Source organism: Capra hircus, chromosome 18, assembly GCF_001704415.2.
Source record: "Capra hircus breed San Clemente chromosome 18, ASM170441v1, whole genome shotgun sequence".
Lineage (NCBI taxonomy): Eukaryota > Metazoa > Chordata > Mammalia > Artiodactyla > Bovidae > Capra > Capra hircus.
The window spans coordinates 51538951-51556365 of NC_030825.1; the positions used below are offsets into that span (position 1 = coordinate 51538951).

Genomic DNA, 17415 nt, shown 5'->3' on the forward strand with positions numbered 1-17415 from the left:
CAAGCTTAGTATAAAAGGCTCAGCCAGAAGCCCAGCAGGTTGGAAGACTGTCAACCTTCGGCCATGGAGCTCAGCGTGCTCCTTCTCTTTGCTCTGCTCACCGGACTCTTGATCCTCCTGGCCAGAGGCCGCCCAAAGGCCCGTGGCCACCTCCCGCCTGGCCCCCGTCCTCTGCCCTTCCTGGGGAACCTTCTGCAGATGGACAGAAAAGGCCTGCTCAAATCCTTCCTGAGGGTGAGACTCAGGTGGGCGGGATCTGAGGGTGGCTGCTTGCCTCCGTCCCTGGGGATCATTCACCAGTAGATGTGAGGCATCCTTCCAGGCTCAGGGGTGGGCTGTGGGAAGTTCGGTGAGGAAGGGATGTGGAGCTGAAGTGTGGTGGATGGCGATCAGGCAGTCAGAGGCGTCCCTTGCTCCTTTGGAAGTGCGTGGGCACTGTCCCTGGAGAGGGCAGGCGGGCATGAAGAGGTGTCTGGGTGTGAGCCAGGGGTGTAGAAATCCCTGCTCCTCTGTCCCCTTCTCCCGAGTCCCTGCCTGCCACAGGGAGAGAGGGAGAAAAGGGGTGGTAGTACCCGCCAACAAAAGCTGTCAAAGATTGGTTCCAGCCATCGCCAGACAAAGAGGAGGAGGGAGGGAGAACAGAATGGGAGGCCAGGTCCCAAGTTCTTGCTAATCATAAACGCTAATGTGCAATGCGTAGCTGACGCTGGAGTGTTTACCAGGTCCTGCATCACTGCTCTCCAGGCACGATTTCATGACTGATGATCTATTTATGTATTAATAATGTAATCCATGGGCTTCCCAGGTGGTGCAGTGGTAAAGAATCTGCCTGTCAGTGGGTTCGAATCCTCTGTTGGGAATATCCCTTGGAGTAGGAAATGGCAACCCAGTCCAGTAGTCTTGCCTGGAAAATTCCATAGACAGAGGAGCCTGGGGAGCTACAGTCCATGGGGCTGCAAGGAGTCAGACATCACCGAGCAACCAAGCACACCCACCATGCAATCTATACCCGTGAGCCCACTCCCCGACAGATTAGGCTTAGGGAACACTCGACAGTAACTTCCAGCAGCCCCAGGTGCCTCTGTCCCCTCCGCACAACCGCTGCAGTGACCACACTCCTGAGTCTTGGGCTTGTCACGTGTTTGATTTCTTTTTGAGCTCCGCTGGCTCTTTCTTGTGGTGTGCAGACTTCCTCTAGCTGTGGTGTGCCAGCTTCACTTGGAGCGCACGGGCTCTAGAGTGTGCAGGCTCAGAGCTCGAGAGCTCTCTAGCTGCTGCCCTCTGGTTTAGTTCCTCTGTGGTATGTGGGATCCCCGACCAGGGACCGAACCCGTGTCCTCTGCATTGGAAAGTGGATTTTTAACCACTGGACCACCCTTTGATTTTAAGGGAGAGTGTCTTATCACAGATGTGGAGGCCCCAGCTGCGTATTATTTCATTTTCATCACAAGGGTAAACACCATGGACTTTCATGGAAATACCTGGACTTAGTTTCTTCACTCAGAACTGTGTGGCTGGATTTATTTGTATCGTGGAGGGAATTCATCAGGTCTTGGTTACAACGCCTTGTGGGCTAGAAGAGGTGTCGCCTTCACCTTAGAGAAATAGATAGTGAGGGCAGCCTGGGGAAGGCACTGGTCCATAGTTACACCCTGGGACTTCACAGAGGGGATGTGTGAGTCCAGCACGGAGGCCTTTTCTTCCCCTTCATGGATGGAAGCTGCCTAACAATTTGTTATTTTATTTATTGTTATCACATGCATACTCAGTCGTGTCTGACTCTTTGTGACCCCCTGGACTGTAGCTTGGCAGGCTGCTCTGTCCATGGGATTCTCCAGGCAAGAATACTGGTGTGGGTTGCCATGTTCTACTCCAGGGGATCTTCCCAACCCAGGGATTGAAACCCCTTCTCCTGTGTCTCCTGACAACTTGGGGATCACTAAATCCTTTGGGCATTTAAGGCACGGTGGATCCCCTCCCCCACAAATATTCACATACATTTTGCATAAATTTTTGCTAGTTCCAGACCCCCTAAATCTCTTCTATAGTCCTTGCAAGGGTTCTCTGTGTGTCCGTGATCCTTTTTTTTTTCCTGTCGTGTCATGCGGCATGTGGGATCTTAATTCCCCAACCAGGGATTGAACTCGTGCCCCCTACAGTGGGAGCTTGGAATTCGAACCACTGGACCACCAGGGAATTCCCCATGATCCTCCATTCCCATTGCGTCTTTGGAGAGAGAGAGAGGTTGGGAGAGAAAGAGGGAGGGAGGGAAGGAAAGAGAGGTCATAGGTTAGTAGGTGTCATGATTTATATCCAAATCCTTCTGGAGTCAGACAGATGAGGGTTTGTGTTCCAGATTCAACTCTTACTCATTGAATCTTAGCTTCTCTTCAGCAAGATGAGGTCGTGATGATAAGAATGCCTGCCTCATAAGACAGTTGTGAGGACTAGACAGTGTGTAGAGCTTGGTATACAGTAAGTGCTCATTAATACTCGATCTATTCATTCATTCAATGGTAACTTACTGGGCACCTTCTGTGTGCCCGGAAACATTCTAGGCATTGATGATATGGCATTAGACAGGGCACACAAACAGAGAAGGAAATACTAGGTTGGTAGGAACTATGATTAAAATAAAGTGAGGTGATATTTCCAAGAGTGGCGGGAGCTACAAACCAGGGCTCTGTGACAACCTGGAGCAGTGGGATGGGGCAGGAGGGGAGAGGGAGGTTCAAGAGGGAAGGGACATAGGTGGACCTACGACTGATTCATGTTGACATACGGCAGAAACCAACGTAATGGTGTAAAATCATTGTCCTCTAATTAAAAATAAATATATATTTTTAAAAAAGTGACCGGAGTTACTTGGAGCTACTTTAGAATGAGTGGAGAAGGAAAAGCTCCATCTTGCCTTGTTGCTGATCAGTTCAGTTCAGTTTAGTCGCTCAGTCATGTCCAACTCTTTGGACCCCATGAACTGCAGCACACCAGGCCTCCCTGTCCATCACCAACTCCTGGAGTTCACTCAGACTCGCATCCATTGAGTCAGTGATGCCATCCAGCCATCTCATCCTCTGTCATCCCCCTCTCCTCCTGCCCCCAATCTCTCCCAGCATCAGAATCTTTTCTAGTGAGTCAACTCTTCGCATGAGGTGGCCAAACTACTGGAGTTTCAGCTTCAACATCATTCCTTCCAAAGAAATCCCAGGGCTGATCTCCTTCAGAATGGACTGGTTGGATCTCCTTACAGTCCAAGGGACTCTCAAGAGTCTTCTGCAACACCACAGTTCAAAAGCATCAATTCTTCGGTGCTCAGCTTTCTTGGCAGTCCAACTCTCACATCCATACATGACCACAGGAAAAACCATAGCCTTGACTAGACAGACCTTAGTCGGCAAAGTAATGTCTCTGCTTTTGAATATACTATCTAGGTTGCTCATAACTTTTCTCCCAAGGAGTAAGCGTCTTTTAATTTCATGGCTGCAGTCACCATCTGCAGTGATATTGGAGCCCCCCAAAATAAAGTCTGACACTGTTTCCACTGTTTCCCCATCTATTTCCCATGAAGTGATGGGACCGGATGCCATGATCTTCGTTTTCTGAATGTGGAGATTTAAGCCAACTTTTTCACTCTCCTCTTTCACTTTCATCAGGAGGCCTTTTAGTTCCTCTTCACTTTCTGCCATAAGGGTGGTGTCATCTGCATATCTGAGGTTATTGATATTTTTCCCGGCAATCTTGATTCCAGCTTGTGTTTCTTCCAGCCCAGCATTTCTCATGATGTACTTTGCATAGAAGTTAAATGAGCAGGGTGACAACATACAGCCTTGACGGACTCCTTTACCTATTTGGAACCAGTCTGTTGTTCCATGTCCAGTTCGAACTGTTGCTTCCTGACCTGCATATAGGTTTCTCAAGAGGCAGGTCAGGTGGTCTGGTATTCCCATCTCTTTCAGAATTTTCCACAGTTTGTTGTGATCCACACAGTCAAAGGCTTTGGCATAGTCAATAAAGCAGAAATAGATGTTTTTCCGGACCTCTCTTGCTTTTTCGATGATCAGACACCCTGAAAGATGCCTGTGGAAGATACCAATGAGAGACAGGTATCAGCGCCAGAACTCAGAAGCAGGAGCAAGCTCAGCATGTTTGGGGAGCCCCAGGGACCCTGGATCTGTGCAATCAAAGGATCTGTGGGTGAAGGTGAAGGTGTCAGAGGGGTGATGGGCAACATCACTTAGGCTCTGTCCACCGTGGGGAAACTTCAGGCCTTACTCAAGGGAGTAGGAGTGCTGGGTGGTTTGAAACAGGTTAGGGATATTAATTAATTTACATTTTAATCAGATGGCTCTGGTTTCAAGATAGGGTGGGGTGTGCAGTGAAAGGATTGTGGGTAGCACAGGAAAGGAAGTAGGGAGACCAGCAAGGGGGGTTTGCAGAGATCACTGTGAGAGAGTTTTCAATAAACTTAACCGTTTTATAATTTTAAGTCAACTTTTAAAATCAGTTTTTGAAATTGCAGTATCGTTGATTTACCAAGTTTTGCTGATTTCTGCTGTACCAAGTTTTGCTGATTTCTGCTGTACAGCAAAGTGATTCAGTTGTACATATACATGCATTCCTTTTTAAAAATCTTCTTTTCCATTATGGTTTATCTTGGGATAGTGAGTATAGTTCCCTGTGCTGTACAGTAGTAGGCCTTCATTGTCTATCCCTTCCATATGTGAAAGCTTGCATCTGCTCTGCCCGGCCTCCGCCTCCGATCACACGTCCTCCCCCTTGACAACAGCCAGTCTGTTCTCTGTGTCTGTAATTCTGTTTCTGGTTCTTAGGTATGTTAACTTGTGTCGTATTTGTTTCATTTGTGTCGCTTTTATTCCTTTACACTGTGTTACTTAATTTAATTATTATTTCTTTGGCCGAGTTGTGCAGCATGCAGAATCTTAGTTCCCTGACTGCGTCATGCTTCAGCTTCCACATATAAGTGGTATCATGTGCTGTTGGTCTTTCTTCTTCCGTAAGTCAATTTGTAATTGAAGTTTAACCTTTAGGGTAAAGCACACAAATCCTAAGTGCTCAGTTCAGTGAAGTTTCTCAAATGAACATACTGATGGAGTTGACATACAGATATGTAACAACTTGGCTCATGCCCAGATACCCCCTTAAGTCCCCCTTCCAGTCACTGCTGCTGCTGCTAAGTCACTTTAGTCGTGTCCGACTCTGTGCGACCCCATAAGATGGCAGCCTACTAGGCTCCCCCTTCCCTGGGATTCTCCAGGCAAGAACACTGGAGTGGGTTGCCATTTCCTTCTCCAATGCATGAAAGTGAAAAGTGAAATTGAAGTCACTCAGTTGTGTCCGACTCTTCGTGACCCCATGGACTGCACCCTTCCAGGCTCCTCTGCCCATGGGATTTTCCAGGCAAGAGGACTGGAGTGGGGCGCCATTGCCTTCTCCACTTCCAGTCACTACCCTCCTATTATTCTGACACTTTAAGTTCCTGTTATCAGTTTCTGAATTTCATAGAAATGCAATTATGACATATGAACTCTTCTGGGTCTAGTTGCTTTCACTCAACATTACATCTGTGAGTTTCATTCTTGATGTTGGTTGTAGAAGTGGTTTGTTCTTTTTCATGGTTGCATAGTAGTCCACAATATGAATTCATCACTAGCTGTTTATTCCCTATGTTGCGAGCATTTATTATAAGGCATCTATGAACCTCCTTGTTTTTTATTTTGCTGAGCACATGTATGCATTTTAGTTGAGTGTGTTTCTGGGAATGAAGTGGCTGAGTTACTCAGTATACCTGCCTCCAGCTTCAATAAATACTGTTGAGCTGTTGCCCCAGTGGCAAGACTTGATGTTATGACTTTTCAAATTTCATGATAACCCCCAGAAGGCCATCACTTTACCTTCATGCCTCCCAAGTGGGTGGGAGGTTCTCTGGGGAAATTGCCAGGAGGCAGATGGGGGTTGAAGGTGGGTCACAAGAAGGATGATTTTTTTTTAATATTATATTTATTTATTTTGCTTGTGCTAGGTCTTCGCTGCTCTTCACTGCAGCATGCAAATACTTAATGGGATCCAGTTCCCTGAGCAGGGATTGAACATGGGCCCCTGCATTGGGAGCTCAGAGTCTTAGCCAGTGGACCACCAGGGAAGTTCCAAGAAGGATGATTCTTTAGTTGAGATGCCAGGGAGATCTCACCAGACTCAACTAATATCACCTGGGCTTGGGTGAAATTATTAATAGGAATATTTAACCATCTGTGATTCTTGGGGGGCTTTCCAGGTGGTGCTAGTGGTAAAGAACCCACCTGTCAATGCAGGAGATGTAAGAGACATTGGTTCAATCCCTGGGTCAGAAAGATCCCCTGGAGGAGAGCATGGCAACCCACTCCAGTATTCTTGCCTGGAGAATCCTACGGATAGAGGAGTCTGGCGGACTACGGTCCACAGGATCGTAAAGAGTTGGACACGACTGAAGTGACTTAGCACACACACGCTGCTTAAGACACCAACCAAGCCAACCAGTGTTGACTGGACTGGGTCATGGGTTAATCTTTTAACTGCTGGGTTCTGGGAAGCAAAAAGGCAGACTGGGGTGTAAGGTCTTGGGGCAGTGGCTAGTCATCAATCTATATGCAAGTGTCTAATCACTAATCTATACACAAGTGTCTAATCACTAATCTATATGCCAGTATCTAATCACCAATCTATATGCAAGTGTCTAGTCACCAATCCATATGCAAGTGTCTAATCACCAATCTATATACAAGTGTCTTAGGGCTTCCCTGGTGGCTCAGAAGGTAAAGAGTTTGCTTGCAATACAGGAGACCCAGGTTCGATCCCTGGTTTGGGAAGATCCCCTGGAGAAGGACATGGCAACCCACTCCAGTATTCTTGCCTGGAGAATTCCATGGATAGAGAAGTCTGACAGGCTACAGTCTATGGGGTCGCAAAGAGTCAGAAACAACTGAGTGACTAACACACACACACACACACACACACACACACACGTGTTTTACTGGTTTAAAAGTGGAGATGGCGACAGAGGTGCATAACGACTAATAGCAACCCTGGCTGTGGGTGTGCTTGGCAGTTCCAACAGAAATATGGGGATGTCTTCACGGTGTACCTGGGGCCAAGGCCAGTGGTCATAATATGCGGGACAGAGGCCATTCGGGAGGCCCTGGTGGACCAGGCCGAGGTCTTCTCTGGCCGAGCGAAGATCGCCGTTGTTGACCCAGTTTTCCAGGGACACGGTAAGGGCCTCAGGGCCACTGGGAAGGGACAGGGGATGGAGGATGGGGATTGGGGAGGGTGAGGCTGGGAAGGGAAGGGAAGGGGTGGAGCGGGACCCAGAGTGTCCTTGAAAATTCCTCTGCAACCCAAGCCTCTCCTAAACCCTAGGTGTTGTCTTTGCCAACGGGGAACGTTGGAAGGCCCTTCGACGATTCTCTCTGGCCACCATGAGGGACTTCGGGATGGGAAAGCGGAGCGTGGAGGAGCGGATTCAGGAGGAGGCTCAGTGTCTGATGGAGGAGCTGCGGAAATCCCAGGGTGAGCCCTGGGGCAGGGGTGGGCAGGAGAGAAACACGGGAAGCTGTGTGAGGACTGTAGCCCAAAGACAGAAGGGTATATGGTGGGCAGAGAGAGAGATGTAGAGACAGAGAGGAGACAGAGCTTGGGAGACCGTCAGAGGAGCAGGGACAGAGAGAGGGGCAGAGAGATGGGGCAGAGGTGGGTAGGTGAGAAATGCAGGGGCAGGAGAGATACAGAAGTGTAGTGTCAAGAGGAACTCGAAGACGACTCAGACAGTAAATAGCACGTCAATTGCCTGTGTTCAGGGGAACCAGTTCATGTTTGATTGCATCTGTCAAGGGCCAAAATGTGACTTCAATAAAAAGAAAGTAAAGAGAGAAAAAGAGAAAACTACAGACATTTTTTTTAAAGGACAAATTGTGTTTTCCTTTCTTTAGGTGAACAACTGGCAGCGAGCAAGGAGGCACAGTCAGGGTTTTCTGCTCTTAGGAATTCAAGTGGGCACTTCCAGTGGTTTTAGGATTCCTCAGAAACGTGTGTCTGAGACACAGAGGTGACAAGATGCTTTCTTAAGAGATTTTGAGACATAAATGGAGAGTCTGGGAGGAAGAGGCAGAGCCACAGGGAGCTATAGAGGTATAAGGACGGAGGGACTCAGAAGAAAGACAAGAAGAGACAGAGGGATTCAGATGGAGACACAGAGAGGAAGAAAGAGACAGGGATGCAGGGACAGAGGCAAAAAGAGAAGAGACTCAGAGAGGCAGGAAGGAACAACGGCAGAGAGAAACTGAGGCACGAAGATTAGAGAGAGACAGACAGGCTCAGGAAAGGGTGTGCAAGGGAACAAGAGGCGATGGACAGGCGAGCCCCAGGGAGAGAGACTGCACTGAGCTGACACTCCTGGGTGCACAGCCCGCCCTCCCTCTGACTGGGGCGAGCTTGGCACATCTAGACATCAACAATCAAGTGCAGAACAGTTCCCCAAAGACCAGAGAACTCTAGAGGGGGACAAAAAAGATGGGGAGGGGCAGGGTGGACAGTTAAGGGACCAGGAGAACAGAGCTATGTAAATGGCACATGCAATTGATTGAACACCTGCTCTGCACCTTCTTCACAGGACTGAGATGAGAATTTAATAAAATAATACGTGAAGTGCTTAGAATAGGGCCTGGCACAACTTCCAGGCTAGCGAGTGTTGGCTGTTATGATGCCAGTTGTTTTTTAAATTTATTTATTGTGACTGAGTGATAGAGGAAAGTCACACAGAGACAGGTCCCCAGGCATTTAAGTCTGTACCCTGCGACCCACCCCTTTCCCTCTAGGCGCCCTCCAGGATCCCGTCTTCTACTTCCACTCCATCACCGCCAACATCATCTGCTCCATTGTCTTCGGAAAACGCTTTGACTACAGAGATCCTCAGTTCCTGAGGCTGCTGGAGTTGTTATTCAAATCTTTCGTGCTCATCAGCTCCTTGTCCAGCCAGGTCTGAGAGGGCAGAGCTCAGGTGGACGTCCAGGCAGGGGAGAGGGGTGATTTGCTTTTGTGAACCGGAAATGCAGCTTCCAGCCAGAAGAAGGGCAAAGACCACAGACAGAGACAGAGAGACAGGGACACAGAGACCTGGGGGAAGGGAGAGATGGTGAGACAGGACTGAGAGAGTAAGAGGAAGAAAGGGGAGTGACGGAGGAGGGAGAAACAGAGAGAGGAATCAAAGACGCACACATGAGCATGCTCCTCGTTTAAAACAAAATGATAAAGTTTGTCTTTCCCAGTCAACCTAGAAATACCCCCATTGTGAAAAGTGCTAGTCCTCAGTCGTGTCTGACTCTTTGTGACCCCATGGACTGTAGCCTGCCAGGCTCCTCTGTCCATGCAGTTCTTCCATGCTGGAAGGGGTTGCCATTTTCTCCTCCAGGGGATCTTCCCAACCCAGGGACCTAACCCAGACCCCGGCATTGTAGGCAGATTCTTTACCTTCTGAGCCACCAGGGAAGCCCCGCCCCTATTGTATGTTAAATTAAAAAGTGAAACTTCAGAAAAGTCTGCCTGGCTATTGTTCTCAACCGAGAGTGCAGGTCAGAGTCACAGGAATGAATATCGAAAATACAAATTCCCATGACGTCCTAGTGGAGAGTCAGGCCTGGAAAATCTGGAAGGAAGTTCAGTTGAGTACATGCAGAAGTCCAACATGGGGTTTCAATTTTCTCCTCTCACAGAGAACCACAGAGAGGGGAAAAGTCTGGAAGGAGATCTGCCAAACAGTTAACCATGTTATCTCTAGAAGGACAGGTGAAGGAGAAATTCCACGCATAATTTATATTATCCTGCATTTTTTGCAACTGTTGACAACAAGTTAGATGTTACATTTGTCATTAGGCAAAGCAATAGACATATGCTCCCAAATAGGCAGCAGCTTCATTCTGTGTAAGCATCATGTTATTAACGCCTGACACACAAGGATGATGTGAGAGGTGGAAAGAGACAGAGAGAGGTTTGAGCAGAACAGATAAACTGGCTGGGGTAGGCAGGGACAGGGCAGAGGGTGGATGAGCGGGAGACCCATGGAGATGAGGAGAGGTGGAAAGGAGAGAGAGAGGTGGGCCGGAGACTAACAAGAAAACACAAGGAGAGGGGCGAGATGCAGAAAGAGAAAAATGAGGTCTCTTACACAGCGGGGACACACAAGCGGTGAGTGAGGGACTTAGACACAGAGTAAGGGCCGGAGGGAGACAGAGGCAGAGACAGGGAGACCAAGACACCCCAGAGAGGCAGAGAGAGGCAGGAAAACAGAGATCCCTTGTGAAGGTACTGGGGGCCAGGAGGGCTGTCCCTCCCCGTGACCGGCTAGCTCAACCCCAGAAGGGCCTCACAGCCCCTTCTCTCCTGCAGCTGTTCGAGCTCTACTCCAGCTTCTTGAAGTACTTTCCTGGCTCACACAGGCAAATCTACAAAAACCTGCAGGAAGTCAACGGCTTCATTGACCGCAGTGTGGAGAAGCACCGTGAGACCCTCGACCCCAGTGCCCCCCGGGATTTCATTGACTGCTACCTGCTCCGCATGGAAAAAGTGGGATTTGGGAGAGGCAATGGGGGTGGAAGGGAGGAGAACAAAAGATGCGGAGTGAGAAGGGACGGGAAAGGAGTGGAGCAGTGGCGGGAGGAAGGAGGGAGAGGAGATTCGTAAGGGGGCAGAGGGAGAGAGGGAGAGAGGAAAGAGTGGGGAGATGGTAGGGAGGAGACAGAGGTATGGAAATACAGGACAAGGGGGAAAACTGCAGCAGCTGGTGAAAAGAGTCGCAGAGGCAGAAAGAGACGGAGAGGAAGGGGGACAAACACGCCAAAGAGATGCGAGATGATTGAAACAGAGCAAGACAGAGCGAAGAGAGATTGAGACTGGAGATAGAGAGACGGTGGACACACAGAGCATAGAGGAAAGGGGGAAGGGCCGGACGGTGTGAGACCCAGAACCAGGTGGAGGGTTCCGGAGAGAAGAGGTGAGGGCAGCAGGCCCCGCCTCCCCTGATGGGCGCCCCACCCACCCGGCTGCAGGACAAGTCCGACCCCCACAGCCAGTTCGATCATCGGAACCTCATCATGTCTGCTCTGTCGCTGTTCTTTGCCGGCACGGAGACGACCAGCACCACGCTTCGCTATGGGTTCCTGCTCATGCTCAAATACCCACACATTGCAGGTGGGCAAGCCAGGGACAGACGCTGCGGAGGGGTTCTGAGCCCTTTGCAGGTACAGAAACGGGGCTAGAGGTCTTTGGTGAATGAGAGAGGCAGCATTCCCCTCTTATACCAGGAGCCCTGAAGGTTGTTTCTGTTTTTCTTCTTCACTTGACCCCTGACCAGGGATGGAATTTGCACCCCATGCTATGGCAGTGTGCAGTCTTAACCACTGGACCACCAGGGAAGTTCCCCGAGCAGTGCAGGTCTTGAATGATCTACCCAACTAAGCCAGCTCTGTTGGTGGATGGATGAACGAAGAATCTGTCAATCTGGGGAGTTCCCTGGAGGTCCAGTGGTTAGGACTCAGTGCTTTCACTACCATGGCCCTGAGTTCAATCCCTGGTCAGGAAACTAAGATTTGGCAAGTAGCGCAGTGTAGCAGGAAAAAAAAAAAATCGGTCCATCTGTTTTCCCACTATTTTTCCTATCAATTAAAGATCGACCCATCATTTATCCATCTGTCCTTTCAACTCATCAGTCAACACGTGCGCTCAGATTCTTTCATCTATGACTCATCTAGGATGTATATCTCCACGCTTTATTTGGACAGACTGGCTCATCTATTGATCATTTGAAACAGCGATTCGTTGAACAAACCGTTTGTCACTGAGTCGTCTGTTCCTTCATTCATGTGTCCATCTGTTTTTCTAAAATTGGTTACAGACCTTAATCCTTCCATCGCTTGTTTTTCACTCCATCCTCATCCATCTGTCTTTTCATTTGTTTGTTTAATAATTCACTCATTTATTCACCTTGATTCATACATCTGTCATTCAGTCCCTCCTACCACCCACTCATTCCTTTGCTCACCTGTCCCTTTAAATGTACTCGTTCACATGTTCTTCCATGAATTTAGCCACCCAGCCATTCACACGAGTCATTGGTTCATCAAGTTCATTTATTTGTCTGTGGATCATTTAGTGATAAATTAACCTTTGATGAGTTAATAATGCATCCACTCATTAGTGTTCTCCCATTTACCAGTCTTTTCACTCATGAATTGATCTACTGATCGATCTACTGATTGATGTACTCATGTATTTACCCAGCTGTTCATGGGTTAATCCACTGGTGTAATTTCACAGCTATATTCCTGAGGACCTAGCACAGTGCCTGTCTATAATATACACACAATAAATATTAGCTCACTTTCTACTCATCTTAGAGGAGGAACTTTGATAGGTTCATAGCCTTGAGTTCTTAGTCTGAAATTCTGAGCAAAACTGGGGTGCGTGTGTGTGTGTGTGTTTGCTTGTGTATGTTGGGAGAGGATCCATAACATTCATTAGATACCAACGGATGAGAAATCACAGTTTTCCCACTTCACCTCCTGCCACAAGCTCGTTACTCAGAGGGGTGTCAATGATCTAACCACTTCCTATAGGTTTTCTGGGCTCATTGGCCTGGAAATGAACGGACCAGGGTTCATAGAACATTGAACTGTGTTCCAGCATAGAAATATAAATGAGGTTCCCTGGTCCCATTCTTCTGTGCAGAGAGAGTCCACAAGGAGATTGACCGGGTGATTGGCTCAGATCGCCCTCCAGCCCTGGATGACAGAGCCCAAATGCCATACACAGACGCAGTCATCCATGAGATTCAGAGATTTGCGGACCTCATCCCCATTGGTGTGCCCCATATGGTCACTAAAGACACTCATTTCCGAGGGTACATCCTCCCCAAGGTACAGCACCTCACTGGGCTCCCATCTCTCCCTTGTGTGGGTCTCCTGGGTTCTCTCTCATCTGCCAACCTTGACCTCTTTTTGGTTTTATCACTCACCCTTGGTTCATTATATGTAGGGGTGGGTTGGGGGAGGAAATGGCAATATTTTTCAACCTTGTGACCCTCCCTCAGGGCACAGAAGTCTATCCCATCCTGAGCTCTGCTCTCCACGACTCGCGTTACTTTGAGAAACCAGATGACTTCAACCCTGCCCACTTTCTGGATGCCAGTGGGGCAGTGAAGAAAAATGATGCTTTTATGCCCTTCTCCATAGGTAAGCTGGGCCTGCATTCCAGAGTGCAGGTGCCGTGACCTCTTGAAGACAATCAAAGAGAGGTCTTTGTTCATTGAGCAGTTTATTTGTGACAGTTGCTTTACCTGTATTAACTCATCTCATCTTCACGCCAATGCTAGAGGGGGCTTGAGAACCAAGATCATATCCCAAAGGCACAGCTCTGTAAGGGGCACAATTATACCTGTCTACACACAGGTATCAAATCTGTTGAGCACCACCATGAGCCAAACATTCCATCAGAGGTTGAAGATAACGCATCAGACGAGTCAGGAAGAGACACAGTTCCTGCCCCAGGAAGTTTACAGCCCAACAAGGGAGATAAGCACGGGTCATATGGTTACAGAAAAGTCTATAGTTAAATGAATAAATGTTTCCATGGGCTTAGAACTCCTTGACTAAAGTAAGTGCTCAGAGGCCAACTCTTATTCATGTAACAAATCATAATTATGATAACTGCTCTAATGGGGGCTTTGGGAACATCAAATAGGAAATACTGACTACTCCTGGTGGGTCGGTGAGGAAAAGCTTACCCTAAAGAGTGTCTTCTAAGCTATGACATCATGGGGGAGTATCAACCAGCCACTGGAAGGCATGTTCTCTCAGAAGGAGAAGCAAGGGCAGAGCCTGAAGGTGGAGATGGCATGGCTCATCTGAGAAAGAACTCAGGAAGACTGGGATGTGGGTTACAGAAGAGAAGCGCCGAGAAGATAAGTGAAGAGGAACTAAAGAGCCACTTGATGAGGGTGAAATAACATTCAGAACATGAAGATCATGGCATCCAGTTCCATCACTTCATGGCCAAAAGATGGGGAGAAAGTGGAAACTGGTAGATTTCATTTTCTTGGGCTCCAAAATCACTGCAGATGATGACTGCAGTCATGAAATTAAAAGATGCTTGCTCCTTGGAAGGAAAGCCATGACAAACCTAGACGGTGTATTAAAAAGCAGAGACATCACTCTGCCGACAAAGATCCATATAGTCAAAGCTATGGTTTTTCATTAGTCATGTATGGATTTGAGAGATGGACCATAAAGAAGGCTGAACACTGAAGAATTGATGCTTTTGAATTCTGGTGCTAGAGAAGACTCTTGAGAGTCCCTTGGACTGCAAGTAGATCAAACCAGTCAATCCTAAAGGAAATCAACCCTGAATATTCACTGGAAGGGCTGATGCTGAAGCTGAAGCTCCAATACTTTGGCCAGCTGATGAGAAGAACTGACTCATCTGAAAAGACCCTGATGTTGGGAAAGACTGAGGGCAGGAGAAGAGGGTGACAGAGGATGAAATGGATGGATAGTATCACTGACTCAATGGACATGAGTTTGAGCAAACTCTCAGTGATGGTAAAGGATAGGGAGGCCTGGCGTGCTGCAGTCCATAGGGTCGCAAAGAGCTGGACATGACTGAGAGACTGAACTGAACTGAACTAGTCAGGTCTTTTAAAAATTTTAGAAAACACTAACCTTTATCTTCCAAAGAGCCCTACTAGATAGGTACCATTCTTCCCATATTAGGTATGACAGACATGAAAATATTAAGTCAGAAATATGCACCAGTCTGTATGTGCAGGCAGATGAACACACACACACACACACACACACACACACGCACGCACAGAGTCAAGCATCCTTCCATTCTCTGGGGCCACAGAACTCTCTGGAAATTGAACAGAAGCTTACAAACTCTGTCCCAGAAAAATGAGCAAGGTACATTCAGCCCACAGTTGGCACTGGCTTTCAGAGAGTTTTGAAATCCTCTGAGTCTACTGTGACTACAGGTTAAAGGCTAATCCCACACAACTTTGTTGCAATGAACACAGGTGTCTGGGCTGTGGGGTGTGACAAGGCAAAGTATGTGCATTGCCCCGATGCACACTGTGACCCGAGAGTCTGTGCCTCGTGTCCGCATTGTGAACCTCTGTTCTGTCCTCACAGGAAAGCGTATCTGTCTTGGCGAAGGCATCGCCCGCACCGAATTATTCCTCTTCTTCACCACCATCCTCCAGAACTTCTCCGTGGCCAGCCCTGTGGCCCCTGAGGACATCGACCTTACTCCCCAGGAGAGTGGGGTGGGCAACGTGCCCCCAAAATACCAGATCCGGTTCCTGCCCCGTCAAAGGGGCTGAGGGAAGGCGATTAAGGATGCCAGGGTCATATGCGTCCCCACCTCTGCAGAGAATGGTTCCTGAACCCTCTCCCTGTCTTCTTGCCTCTGGACAGGCTGTGCTGTGAGCCAGCATCCCTCCCCTCCATCGATGCCACCTCCATGGGAAAGTCCCATCTGTGTCTCACCTCCTTCCGTCCCTTTGCAGCTCTTCTAAACTCAAGGAGGTGTTTTCCTTTCACCTATTAATAGAATTCCACAAGTGATGTATACATACATATATATATATATATATATATATATTTGGCTAAATAAATGAGGCAAAGAATGAAAACTTGCCTCAGTATCTCTCGGCATTTCTGCCTCTGCACCAGAGCTTACAAAAGTGACTATTCCCCTCTTGAGAATAACCACAGCCTCCCTTTCTCCACATCTTGGGCTCCATGATCTGTGCATCCATGAGCTCACTTGAGTCCTTCCAGAGCCCTATGCAGTGAGTACGATGATCATGCCCATTGTACAGATGAGTAAACAGAGGCCATGCAATGGCCAGCATGGTCTGAGGTGACCTGGCTAGTGAGTGGAGAAGCGAGATTCACACTCTGGGTCCCTGGCTCTTGAACCTAAACTCTTCACACAGCTCCTTTCTGTCCCCGAGATAGAGTTTAAAATGAAGATGAAGTTCATGACTTGTAACTAACCAATCTCAAGTGTATAACGAGGTGGCACTTGGTTCATTCACAATCCTGGCCATCACCATCATCTAGTTTCAGACATTTTCCTCACCCAGAGGAAAACCTGGTACCCCTTAGTAGCCATTCCCCATTTTCCCTTGTGTTCAACCCCTGGCAAAACCAAATGCTTGCTGTCTCCATGAACTTGCTATTCTGCACATTTCATATAAACGGATCATACAATGTGTGTTCCTTCGTGTCTGGATTCTTTCACTTAGTGTGGTGTTTTTGAGGTACATCCATGTTGTAGACTATGGGTTACACAGAGTGGTCCTCCTTCGTATTTATCTTCCTGCTTCTCCCGCCTCCCTCCTCCCATGAAGGACCTCAGCCCATGGCCCCTGAGCTGTGTGGCTCTATACAGGGGTCTTGGATTCCCTGACATCCCCCCTCCAATGCCCCGAGCTGCAAATAAACATCAGAAGTCTGACATCCCTGGGTCCAGTGGTGATCCCTGCCGGCTTACAGATGACTCATTGATTGTGAGATCACTGGAGATCATTCCAGAAGGTGAGAACTGCTTCATCTCAATGCTTGTTCCTTGAGGGAAAACCTATTGTCTTGTTTAACACTCTACCGTCAGCACCTGAGGCAATGTGTGGTAGGTGACAGACATCTACAATATTTGCTGATGGATGAATGAAAAAAACAATGAACCCCTAAATCCAGACCACACGGAGTTAGGTCTTCCATCAGACCCTGCCTCCTTGTCTACACCTCACACTTCACAGATGTGCAGACACAGCCCTGTCCCCAGTGGGCACAGGACGCCCGCTTCTGCTGGCAAGCTAAGCTTAATCTCTTATGTTGCAATGCCACTCACTGATAAAATGTCTGAGAGCCACCCTTGCAGGGCCCCCACCCTAAGTGCAGCCTCCACAAGTTCCTTCAGCTGGCACCACCCCTCTTCCATGGGGGACGTACTCTCTGTTCAATGGCATCGCCCACCAAGACAACTCCAGCCCATCAGAGGCCCATGGGAGCTGGCTTGGGATCTGCTGAGATGATAAAACCTCGTGGCCTCTGCAACCCCTGCTCTCTCCTGTCTCTGGAGAATTAGCAGGAGTTCTGCCAAGGCAGGATCCTAGCACAACCTCCACACCCATCGGGCAAAATAACAGAACAGAGACACCTAAATTTTTAGAGGAACGTCGGATGGAAGGCAGGCATGGACCATGGCTCTCTCTGCCATCCTGCTCCTCATTCTCTTCATTGGCCTCCTGCTCCTCTGAGGCTGCCCTGCCTCCCGGGGCTGCCTCTCCACTGGACCTTGGCCTCTTCC

At 48.4% G+C, this 17415-nt stretch overlaps 1 protein-coding gene and 1 pseudogene across 1 annotated transcript; both read left to right on the plus strand.

The window, feature by feature from the left end:
* LOC102177329 (cytochrome P450 2B4) lies at positions 1-16320 on the plus strand. The gene is made up of 9 exons (XM_018062462.1): positions 1-234; positions 7103-7265; positions 7414-7563; positions 8868-9028; positions 10435-10611; positions 11094-11235; positions 12772-12959; positions 13133-13274; positions 15231-16320. The coding sequence occupies exons 1-9, from the start codon at positions 64-66 to the stop codon at positions 15419-15421; spliced, it is 1485 nt and encodes a 494-aa protein (XP_017917951.1). The 5' UTR covers positions 1-63; the 3' UTR covers positions 15422-16320.
* Positions 15902-17415, plus strand: part of LOC102178064 — a 13410-nt pseudogene continuing 11896 nt past the window's right edge.

Coding starts and splice junctions, on each gene's coding strand:
- LOC102177329 (XM_018062462.1), top strand. CDS start 64: ATGGAGCTCAGCGTGCTCCTTCTCTTTGCTCTGCTCACCGGACTCTTG. Junction 10,612..11,093: donor ACCTGCTCCGCATGGAAAAA/GTGGGATTTGGG, acceptor ACCCGGCTGCAG/GACAAGTCCGACCCCCACAG. Junction 13,275..15,230: donor TTTTATGCCCTTCTCCATAG/GTAAGCTGGGCC, acceptor CTGTCCTCACAG/GAAAGCGTATCTGTCTTGGC.